Raw genomic sequence first — 12849 nt, forward strand, 5'->3', positions numbered from 1 at the left:
GTATAATAATATATAGAATAATATTATAATAATATGACAAATGACAATCGTCGTTAATATTCTATTGAGTATTATTAATGAAAAAAAAAATGTTATCGTCAATCGTTAATCATTATTATTTATTAAGCGAGACCATATTGTAAAATGTGGTAAAATGGTACCTATATACACATTTACGCCATCCGTTGTTATTAAAATATTGTGTTCTCCGAGAAATCGTTCGGAACGACTGGTCAATAATTATTATGTACCTATTATTATTATATTATTTATTGACGGAAAATAACAATATTATGTACAAAACAGCAGTTGCGTGCGCGGGTATGGACCTACGCCATGTCAAATATTGTCAACTACGGTTTTGTGCGTTTGTTTGTATTTTACCGGTAATAATAATTACACACATTGTATTAGTCTCTCTAGCGGGGCTCCCGAAATTATAACTATTCCGACGACGATAATTTTACAGCTTTTTCTCATTAAGTTAACGTTTATACAATAATAATAATTATAATTATTCCACCTACATAATCATATTTTCATTAATTCGTATTGTGTGAATTTTGAATAAGTTTTGTCGAGCACTTAAAATGTACAATATCCACCAACCAATCCGTCGCCGGCGCGCACATAGAACTTTATAGTTTGATATGTGTATACTTACTACTAGTTGCTAGTTGCTGTAAGGAGCAGAACTTATCAGTTATGAGTTATCATATAATATAAAATGTAAGAAATCAATAGTTCTAATCAAATCGTCATAACCTCCGTCATAGAGTAATACATATAACATATTATATACATATATATATACATGATGATCCATTTACCGCATGCCACTCATTATATTTCAGAAAATTGCACCAACGTTATTTATAATAGAAAAAATAGTAAATAACTTCAAGTGGTTAAAAACTATTTTTATCATTTTAGATTCTGAGTGGAACGATGAATGTATTGATTTTACAATGATGCGTGTTTTTTTTTTTATTTTTTTTGTGTCTGTGTACACGATAAGTAGTCGAAATAATGCTTCGATTTTCAACTTCAGTATCTTGTTCGATGGGAAAGTGAATATTGTTGGTACATTGAATAGGTCTAAATTTAAAATTCCCAGTTATTTTCAAAAGCACCGTGAGAAACAAAAGAAAAATTAAGGAAAAAAGGGAAATTGAATGCAAAATTTGGTTTTTGGTGTAACTTTAAAACGAATGACCGTAAGTACATAAAACTGTCATTAAATGTTTATATTAGCCTTTTCTATACATGAAAAAAATTTTAAGATATTTTACTTGTTTTGAGCTGTTTACGGATATACTCAGTTTCCAACTTTTTTAGGTTTTTTTTATGAATGTCAATACATTTTATTTGTTAGGTAAAAAAGCTTGAAAATTTAATATAAAGCTCCTATTATGTTGTTACAATGACGTATGAAAAATATTAAAAATCCTTAGTCCCAGTTTATTTTATAAGCATTTAAAGTTCAAATATTGACAAAATACGGAAAAATCAAGAAAATTAGCAAATTAATTTAAGTTGAGAATTCGTAAGCATTATTCTTTTTAAATCTAAGATTTTAAAATATAATACAAGATTATTCATAAGTTTGTCTAGCTTTATCAAAAAAAAAAAAATATCTACAAACAAATCAATTTAATTTTTTATGAACGTTTGAAGTTCATATTTTTACAACATTTGATATTCACTCGATTTCTCATGTATCGATTTTCTTATTTTATTGTAATTAAAAAACAAATGACTGTATATACTTGAAAATTTCACTGAATGTTTATATTAGCATTATCTATACACCATACAATTCTGAAAATAATTTGACTCTTTTTAAGCATTTTACGGTCCATTTCAAAACCGTTTCCCTACCATTTTTTTTTGTTGGGTAAAAGAGCGTGAAAATTTAATGCAAGGCTGCTGATATATTGTTATAATAGCAGTTGAAAAATATTAAAAATACATAGGCAACATTTTTTTTTATAAGGATTTAAAGTTCGAATTCTGACAAAATTTTTCAAATTTCAAATTTAATAATTATTTTGTAGTTAAAAATGTATAAAATGTTCAACTTTTATAGCTAAGGATTGAATATTTAAAACAAGATTCCACGTAAATAGGTTATATATAAATTACTTTATTCACCTTAATATCATTAAATATACTTAGTAATATCATAGGCTGACTGACCGTTTTCGCTCAGAATCGTTTTTCTTATACAATGATATTTTATCATTGAATTCAAATTTAACACCATCCATTACAGTGACCCACTTGTAACTATTAGTGTATAGCAGAGCGGCATCCACTTATCCACCTTTTTTTTTTTTTACTCTTTTGGATGACATCATTTATTTTTTTAATTTCATATAGTTTCGATAAAAGATAAAAATCAAATTTTGGACAAGTGGTTATTAATTATCATTTATAAAACCTTTAAAGTTTTTACTAGCGGGTAGTAGACCAACATTTTGTGGGGTACCCCTCCACTCTGCTCATTTAAACTTTAAACACTTGCAACAAAGATAATACATAAATGCAATCCAAAAAATATTATGCTTTCTAATAAATAAGTGAAACGGTTGTTGTCATTTGTCGTTGAAAAGAGTAGAAAAACTTAAGAAATTATAACGATCCAATTGGTTAAAAAACTTAATTTTTTTTCCAAAAATGCTAATTTCTAAAAAAAATATATTCAAAAACGTTAAAGGTTTTTGAAATATTGAGTGTCATACATTCTTACGATAAATATGGTTCACCCGGTATAATATATATGTAATTACGGGCCTCGAGCGCGCAATCGTATTAAGTTGTAAACGCAAACCACACAATTGATGCAATATATTCCAATTTGTAATCTCTTTTGTACAACAATTTTCCGCACGCCACAGCAGTAGGTACAATAATATGTCTTCGGAACATTCGTCAAAGCCGGCACAAAAAGATTCTGTAACTTAATTTTCGATTGCATTGGCATAATAATAATACAGTTATGGGAACGCGTTTGAACGTCGGGGAAAATTGTAATCAGCTCGACAGCGTTTCTCTCGAGTCGTCATAGCATATATCGCTGCTGGCACTGTCGCATATCGATTTAAACCGTTGTCACAATATTACGATTCAGAGGCATGATGGCCGCGCAACGGATGCAAAAATATTTTAGATGCCCTCTTCCCGTTGACGTACTTGGGTGAAAATTAGCCCCCCCCCAAATATTAGTTGATATCAATATCATCCAATTTGTACTCACTTGAATATAATAATAAAAATCAAATTAAAAGTTCGTATAGCACTTACAATAAAATTATAACTTGAGTTACTTTATCAACATTTTTTTATTAAAACCAAAATTAACACACTTATTTATACCTCCAAGTTACAATATATTATTAGGTATGTAATTAATAAAATGTACAAATATCAAATTTAAATCGGGACATTTTTTTTTCCCTGCAATTGGTACATTTATTTATTATTATGTTGATGTCTAACACCCCGTTTTAAAAATATCATTATTTATCATATTATTTTGTGATGAGTTAGAAAAAACTTTATTATTATTGTCTACTATACTTTTGAAATACGTTACACGCGTACTTACACTCATCGTATTATTATTAATATCAATGTCGCAGGAATCGTCGGAAACTATTTATTTTTGAAATACACAATTTGTCTGAAACGTCATAACTATAAATAATGCTTTGTGCGGTATAAAAAAATATAGAAAAAAAAATGTCTATGATAAAACCCGTGGCCTGTGTAGGTATAAAAAATGTCATGTCCTATGGTTACGACACAACATCAAACTACAGCAAAGGTAAACGCAATCGTTACGCATTTATGGAAAATGTAAATACGCAATTATTACAGTTATTGTATTATATTATTATTTGTATTATTATTATTTTGTATTATATTATATTATTATTATTATCATCGCACATAACCGTTGAAATGACTTTTATCGGGTGCTAGGAACATATTTTAAATCATATAATACAGGTTCTTATAACGAGTTTTCGACTTGAGGTAATGCAAATCTGACGGCGAGATGTGGCTCGCAAGTTTCTGAAATTGTGAAAATCAGATTTCAAACGACGTGCGGACTGCGCGAAATGGAAACCATAATTATATACGTAGGTAACCAATATAATATATCCGCGGCACGGCTTAAAAAATGAGAAAGACGGTAACCGCGGTATTGTGGGTTGTATTGATCTTTATAGGGATGCGATGGTTATCAGCAACAGCTGATTTCGGATGGCAATATGTGCAATTTGAGGGGAACGTTGGATGATACACATATCCAATTAGTTGTTACTGTAAAAAATTGCTATGTTTTATGAGTAGGGAGATGGATGGTAAAATTTAGCACCGGGTTGCTAACATTTTTAATACGTCTATGAGTAGTCGACTACTTGACTAACTATTATAGTAAATGAAAGCACATCACCACCGGGTTAAGAATATAATAGTATAGCTACCTATCGCTCGTCTGGTGTAACGCTAAAATAAATTACCGAAGTGGCTCTTCGTTTATCATAATAATATTATCTAATTAAAATGTCATAGAATTATACACGCGCATATTGTAATACCTGAAGCTGCGATAACTATAACAGTAATGCACTAATAAAATTAACGAATGCTAAACTACACGCCAGTACACCAATACCCATATATAATTATAGACGTGATTTCATTACATGTTCGTTGAGAATGTTTCTCCTAGTCTGTACGTGTTTCGTATATGTGCGCGTACAACTCTAAAATGTTCGCTCAACAGGCGGTATTTGAACGAACATCAAAGAAAATGTTTGCCAACATCGTCATCAGTGTGGACGTGATCGACAACAAATTTGTTATAAATTATAATTTATACATAAAAATATAAAATGTATAGTTTATCTTTAAATTCATAAGTATTTTGAATAAATAATTATCATCCAAAAAGTTCATAGAATGACTGGTTATTGATCAAGTTTCCCTACTTACCTATAATTTTAAATATTGAATGAAGGATTAAAAACTTATGTAAATTATTGTTTTTGTTAAAATATTGCACAGAAATTATTATGATCGAACTTATTTACTAAAAATTATTTGTATGAAACTATAACTTATAACGGTAGTTATTATTATTTAATGTTTATCAAAAAACAATAATATACCATCATACACTTGTTTAGAAGTATATCACTTCCTATCCAATTGGCAATTATATTGAATTAATTGGGTAGGTAGGTATAAACTATAAGTACAACATTTCAAATAGTACGTATTTTTTTTACGTATTGTACTTGTACATTCAAACTAATTTATGAATAATATACTCATGTCCAAAAGTGATTACAATTATTATTTTTTTTGTTTTTAATAAAGTTGTAGCCATTATTTAATAATTTTTGTTTTTATTTACCTATTGTAATAAAACTGTCTGTACCTTTATCATTTAAATATATTTTATCTACATATTATTGGCATTATAATATTATTGATATTATGATGTCAAAATAACTAATTTTATAATTTTGATATTTAATATTTACCTGAACATATAATTTTAGCGCTTCAACTATAGCTTCACACACTTCTGGTACTATATTAGATATTAGTTGTTTGGAAATTTTAAAAAGATACATTAAACTTGTATATGAATCACCAGTAGCCCAAAAACGTAATGTTACTGCCAGCCGCAAATTTGGTGAAATAGTTTCCCTTAAATGAGTTATATCCTTCCCAATTTGAGGACCAATAACTTCCAGCAATGATTCAAAATCTGTTGGTGACATTCTTATAAAGTTTTTGAATCCTGGATGTTCCAGTCTTAAATCATTTAGTAAGTCATTACCATTATAACGACTTCTACTTTCAAAAATTGTACGTTGCCACCAACGTCTTTTATGAAGTTTTTTTTTTTTACTCGAGAAACTAACGATTTAAAAACAAACGCTGCACTTGCAATAATTATATCTTCGTCACTCATATTGAAAAAAAAATATAACTAATAAATTGTTGAACAACTGGCAATTACACGTTCACACCGCAATAGATGGGTTCGTACTAATATGAAAATAAATAATATGAGTGGGAAATCTTTAAGTTGCCAATTTAAGCGGGAAATCGTTGTGTATGTAGAACGAACACTGTTCTCGAACATTTTAAAGTACAGTAGCATTGGTTCGTCGAGTCAGGAAACATTCTCAACGAACATGTTCGACAACAATGTTCGTCCTAGTGTGGACCCGGCTTAATGCACACTTTCAGGTAGGTAAGTGGACGATCGGGCGTAGACCGTTTGGGCGAATCAACCCAAAATGTGATCTGTTTGGACGAATAAGTTATATAACGATTTGGTGAGTGTTTATTACACAAAAAATACCATCTGGGCGAATACATATGCACAGGCTTACACTTGATACGTAAACTAATTAATATATTGTAAAGTAATGTACCTATAAATTGTCCATTGAAAAATTGTCATATACAAAATACATAATAAATAATGCAATTTTAAAAATATATTTGTATAGTGATATTATAATATATAGTCAACAGTAACAACAATTTTGCAATTATTAAACAAAGTCATATACGGTTTACATAATAAAAATAATTAATGATGAACCCTATTTTTAAATACGTTCGCATCAAAGTCGCCATGCTTTTACCTTAGCAGGTAAAAATAATTACACACGCCCAAACAGATTATTAATAATTGTTTGGTCAAAATTACTACCTCCAAACGACCAAACGACCACCGCCACCCCTTCCCCTTTGGCTTTTATTTCCCACACTTTTTTACATATTATATAGGTACACTCGAAACATTTAATAATAATGTCATACAAAAATTGTTTAGGAACTATTTATTTTTTTTTAATAATAATAATATGATTCTAAAACGTCGTAATAACTTTTTCATTATTATTAATATTCGTTTATATTTGAATTGTTTTATATTTAGTTGAAAACGCGTATGATATACAATTCTAGGTACTAGGTAATAATATTATACTTTTAATGCCCACCGCGATTTTTTTTAGCACCGCCTGCAGCACCCTATACGCAGTAGTCGCGGCATTGGGTTAAAACACACACTTTGCGAGTCGTACACGATATAATGATAGATGATTAATGAGATTATAAGAAATCGAAAATGTGTCAATCCATCACTTCTCCAGCGTTCTAAAAAAAAAACGAATTTTTACCATCAACAACGGGTCGATTGTATAATAATAATATTATTTAATAGTATGTCAATACCTAAATGTATTATTGTTTTCAAACACCCGCGCGCTTTCCAGTCTTAGATGTTTTGACAAATGCATTTGGGACACTGTAACTCAACGCGTATGACCCCATCAACTGTAATAGAATATTGTGTTTTCCAGAGCACTTAGGGAATTGTATTCGTCTCGAGTTTCTAGCACACGCGTTTCCGAAATGCATGCGAATTTATATAAAATATTACGAAAACTTCGATGTCCACCGAACGCGTAACCGTTTCGCGTGAGGAGGTACCGACTAGAATTTTTATTATTATCATTATCGTTATTTATATATAATAAAAAGCGCCTGGAGGTGTTTATTACAATATTAGAACCTCCGTATAATAATATACGTCATGATGTTTTGACGGAGACTATATGTATACATCGGTGGTTTTTCAATCGACTTAATTGCATATTTCTCGTAACTTTTTTTCGTATACCTCTAATATTTAATCATCCTAATAAGCATCCTCGTACCGTGGTTTTCAGTAAAAAAAAAAAAAAATAATAACAATCATCGAAATCGATTGACGAACACGCGATGTATAAGACTACGCACGCGTATACCTAAACCTACACATCGATCTAACGGTCCAAAAATATCGGTGATTTGCACACCTACAATAATATTATTATCACGAGAATATAGTGTCTAACACGCGCACAATGTATAATGGCATAATATTATCATAATATATCATTATATTATTATTATTTTACTATAATATTCCACTGTTTACGTCTCGTGCGCGCGTTAAACGGAGAACGCCCATTAATAATATTATCATTATTATAATACAATATAGTATTATAATAATATTGTACGACGCGGCACGTATATTACATTATATTTTCAAAGTTCATTTTTACAAATCAGCCTTGTCAACTGTTTATACCCGACTGCTGTATTATTATATATTATTCTTTCTGCAGACTTGTATATGTATACATATATACATTACACAATAATATAAACGCGAATTGTTTTATTATATGTCGTCACGGCGTGTACGAGGGAGTTATTACCGGAAGAAAAACACATTTTCCACCTGGGATTAAGCACGTATTATATGTAATGATAATATACTTTTGTAAAACATTGCAAACGTATAAAAGGGAAAATTCAAAATAATATACATTAAAGTATCATCCGACGCCGTGTTATATACCTATATATTATTATTATGTTCTGCGCAGCATTTCGTTGGCAGCTGCTAAAGTTTTTTAAAAAAATGTATACTATGTATGTATATAGGTATGACGGGTCGTCATCGCTAAAATGTTTTGAAATATGATCAGGTATTATATTACATAATATTGTATAATATATTATGTACCTCATCTTCGGTTCGATAAAATTCTAGACACGGACGCGTTGATAGCGTTGACGCTGGGAAAAAAAATTGTATTTTATGCGAAAGCACTTTTGTTAAAATGCTCGTAGGTAACAATTGAGCAAACGTCGTATCGAGTCAAACGACGCATATAAATATAATTATTCTCTCTCGCGGGGACGGGACCAGCAATAGTATAATATAATAATAATAATAATATTATTATCTTTATCATTTAACAGCTGAACTACGCATTATAGATTGTTTTCGAACGAAATACGATTAGACGTTACGAATTTCAAGTTTTGGTCGACATAAGATTTAGAACGTACAAGCGTGCAGGCGAATGTAAACCGACCGTTTTGACTGACTTTTGGCGCAGTTCCATAATATTATTTTGAATTTTGGTGGAACAGTGCACCGGTTAACGCAGCATAAAAGGTGAAATATATTCGTGCATACCCTTCTCCTCTCAACTCGACTACTCGCCCACAACTACAGCGGTTAATCTGTTTTAAATACGTATATAAATATATGTGACTAATGACCGTTTATATTATATGACACTACAGCAGTGCAGAGTAAACGTTTCTACGATGAAGTTTTTTTTTAATATGTAATATAATAATAGTTATATATAAATTTAATTATAATTATTCCGCGTTTTTTTTCTAAAGTTTTATAAAAGTTTATTTTTTTTTAAACTAAACCATTTTAAGAGCATGTGCCATTAAGGACAAAACATATTTATTTCATATTTAAACTTCAAACGTATTTTTCGTCAAAAAAATTTAAAAATGGACCATTTTTTGCTTTTCTATAGCTTTTTTTTTTATCCTAAGTACAAAATACTGTAAATTAAAATTTTGAAGAATATTTATTTTTTTTCAAAGGTTATTCACTTTAAAATATTTTTAAAACTATGTATTTGACTATAATGTTGTTGATTGCCTATATTTAAATAACCACATCTACCACTGTATGTCCGTATCGTGGAGTTCAGTGGTGGTTTTACGGGGTAGGTGGGTGGTTGGCATAATAATGGAGTCCATAATATTATATAAGTACGAAGTATGTGTATATAGCACATCGATTTACTTCTCAGATAGGTACCTTCAACAAAAAAAGTGAGGTGTGTATACATATTATGTAAATTCAAAATATTTTCGCCCTCTCCCATTCTTTGGACGTGTCAAGAACCTCTCCCGGTAGAGCGTATACCTATATTATATAATAATATGAACCAATAATATTTCGTAAAAGTTGGGAAAATTAAATAATAATGTAAGAAAAAAAATCACAATTCTTTAGTTACCTTGCTCATTTCAGAAGCCCGAATGATTGATCATATTTTTATTGCGTTGTAATAATATTGTGCTGTAAATTTAAATTCGTGGTATTTGTGTCTAACTGCGAATAAATGTATAAAAGAAAAATATTAAATATAACGAGTTTGTATTGTATTCCTTACGAATAATGTTCGAATGTCTAAAAACGAAAATGTCGGTTAAGTTGAATGCTCATTCGTTTTTATTCAGTTATATATATAAACATTAAGCATATTATATATATATTGTGCGCCTGGTGTCTGCAGTTGTAACTTATAATATTATAATGATATATTATGCGTCGTCCAGTAGGTATATTATGAAAATATTTAAGTGCATTGAAAATCCTGCGGGGGGCGATAAAATGTACGTGTTCCTATATATAATAATATAATAATAATAAAGCGACGGTTATACCTGTTGATGTAACCGTCTTTTGTGGAATTTCTCCGAAGGTTGTACATATTATTATATTATATCGCCATTCAAAGGCACGCAACGTACCGCTATTATTATTATTATATATTATAGTCCCCACGCAGCTGAATGAGAATAAGTTACAATAATAATATAATGATGACAATAAAAAAAAATAAAATACGTCTGCAATAATAATATAAGGGTAGAATAAATCGTTTTTCGGGGGTTGTGAGTGCGTGTCTTACCGGCGGCGGCAGCAGCAGTGGCGAGGCTGCGATGGATATAATACATACGACCAGGTAGTTCGTCCGAATCATCACAATTCTGCTTCAGGTATGTGTATTATTATGATATCTTCGACACGTACTCTTATTATTATTATTATGTATGTATGTGTGGGTAAAGAATGTATGATTGCAGCGAGGCGCCCGACGATTCGAATGTCCGTTCACAGACTGACGGCCATAGCTGCAGAAGGCCGGTGTACGAGGTAACAACATTTTTGAGTCAAATGGACGAAAAAAAAGAAAAGAATTAAATTCGATACGATAAAACGCGCGCGTACACCAGATTAGATACAATTGTCTTCGTCCCTACACTTATTCGTACCTGCAGCACTATACAATAAAATGTATTATGATATTATATAACAACGTTACAGTATTATAATGTCCGTCGCGTCCCTATATTATGATATTATACACCTCGCATTGTTCGTCGTTATCTACCCCTGCGGTTAGCCTCGTGCGTTGCTCCAGTTTGTTTATTTTTTAGTTCTTAACTACGACGTAGGTAGGTCGTGTAGGTATACGATAGATACATAATAATGTACACAATAACATTGTTATAATATTGTATGCACGCGCTGTTGTTATATTATAATATTATTATATATAAAGCACCGCGTCATGTGCGGGTGGGAATTCCTTCCGATCGGATTTGCGATACTATAATAGTATAATACATATTATATTTTGTGATATTATGTACCTACCTACATTACGCATTTATATCTAAACATACATCATATTATAGGCAGTGGCGTCATTTCAGTTTTTGAGAGAGAGAGGCAAAATATTTCACCAGCCCCTAATAAAACTGAAAAAAAACCTAACAATTATTAAATTACATTCCATAACAATTGCATTTTCATCTCAATACAAATATTTTTTTTTTTTTTTATTGACGTGTTTTAACGTGCATTAACGTGTGTGACAATACAAATTGCCTTCTTACATAATTGTATACTTACTAGTTAGTAGGCATAAATAACCCATTTTTTGAGAGATAACAATGACTAAATAATTAATACATAATATGTAGACCGATACCTAAATATATTACCTATTATAGCTACTATATGAAGTCATGAAGGCCCACAACTAGTCCATATACCCGGGCCGGCAGCTAATGACAAGGGGAGAGGGATTCCCACCCTAGCCCCTCTCCCTAAATGACGCCACTGCATAATATTATAGGTACGCACAACAATAATGATAAAAACTAAAAACTATAAAATAATAACAAAACGCGTATCGGAAACGACCTGCGGAGAAATCTGCTTACGACCCAGGTATACGTATAATATTATAATGATACGTAATAATTATTATTTTCACTGATCACCGGAAGCCGAGACGCGTATAGGTCATATCGTCGAGATGTTGACACAGATATTATCCAAAATAGGCAGTGCGCAGCAGAGTGTTGTTTCAGGAACCCGCGCTTGTGCTGTGTGAATACAGAATAGAGATCAAACACGACCGTAAATAGTATTATAGGTATATATACCCATATATTATTACATGTGTGTTTAGACTATTATTTATACAATAATGTAATATATTGCAGAGTACATAGAAGGAGGAGGAGCAGCAGCAGCAGTAACAGTAGCAGTAGTATAGTGACGGTCATTAGCAGTATATAACATCAGTACTATAACACTAGTACAGACTGCATATGTACCTATATATATATATAATATATAATATATATTATATAGAGAGAGATAGAGTATATGATACAGGTATATTGTATATACGTATATAATAATATGAATGCGTTTCAATGACCGTAAATGCAATGTGTTTGCGATGGTGTACTATATTATATCGTGTATATATGTGTGTGTGGTCCGAGCGGAGCCCCTTCCGTACCCCCTTCCCCCGGGCACGCAAGCACACACACACACACACACATTACACGGTTTGTGTTCAGCAGTAATAATATATTACATATATACGCGCATTACGCACACGTGTTTTTTTTTATGCGTCTAAAGTTCGTGTGCGGCAAGTTTTGGAAAACCGCAATATTCGAAAGATCCGCTGTAGTGTACACAGCATATGTATAGTAGTTTCAGTAATAGCGACCAGTTTAGAAATAGTGCTATGGTGTACAACAGTCGTAGGGTATAGTGGTCGTTGTGTGTGGATTTCTCTTAATTACACGCGCAGCAGCTGTTGTTATACGATTTCGAAC

General features: G+C 31.1%; 1 protein-coding gene across 2 annotated transcripts in view; it reads right to left on the reverse strand.

The window, feature by feature from the left end:
• Positions 1-10812, reverse strand: part of LOC132939767 (uncharacterized) — a 36267-nt gene extending 25455 nt beyond the window's left edge. Inside the window, exon 1 of one of the 2 annotated variants that reach the window (XM_061007120.1) lies at positions 10614-10812. In XM_061007120.1, the coding sequence (XP_060863103.1) occupies positions 10614-10685 (72 nt within the window). In that variant the 5' untranslated portion in view covers positions 10686-10812. Of the gene's footprint in view, positions 1-9935; positions 10023-10613 lie in introns of those variants that run through there. The other variant, XM_061007121.1, reaches the window with a different exon arrangement.
• Positions 10813-12849: the final 2037 nt, after the last annotated feature.

The sequence above is a fragment of the Metopolophium dirhodum genome, chromosome 2 (genome assembly GCF_019925205.1).
Source record: "Metopolophium dirhodum isolate CAU chromosome 2, ASM1992520v1, whole genome shotgun sequence".
Lineage (NCBI taxonomy): Eukaryota > Metazoa > Arthropoda > Insecta > Hemiptera > Aphididae > Metopolophium > Metopolophium dirhodum.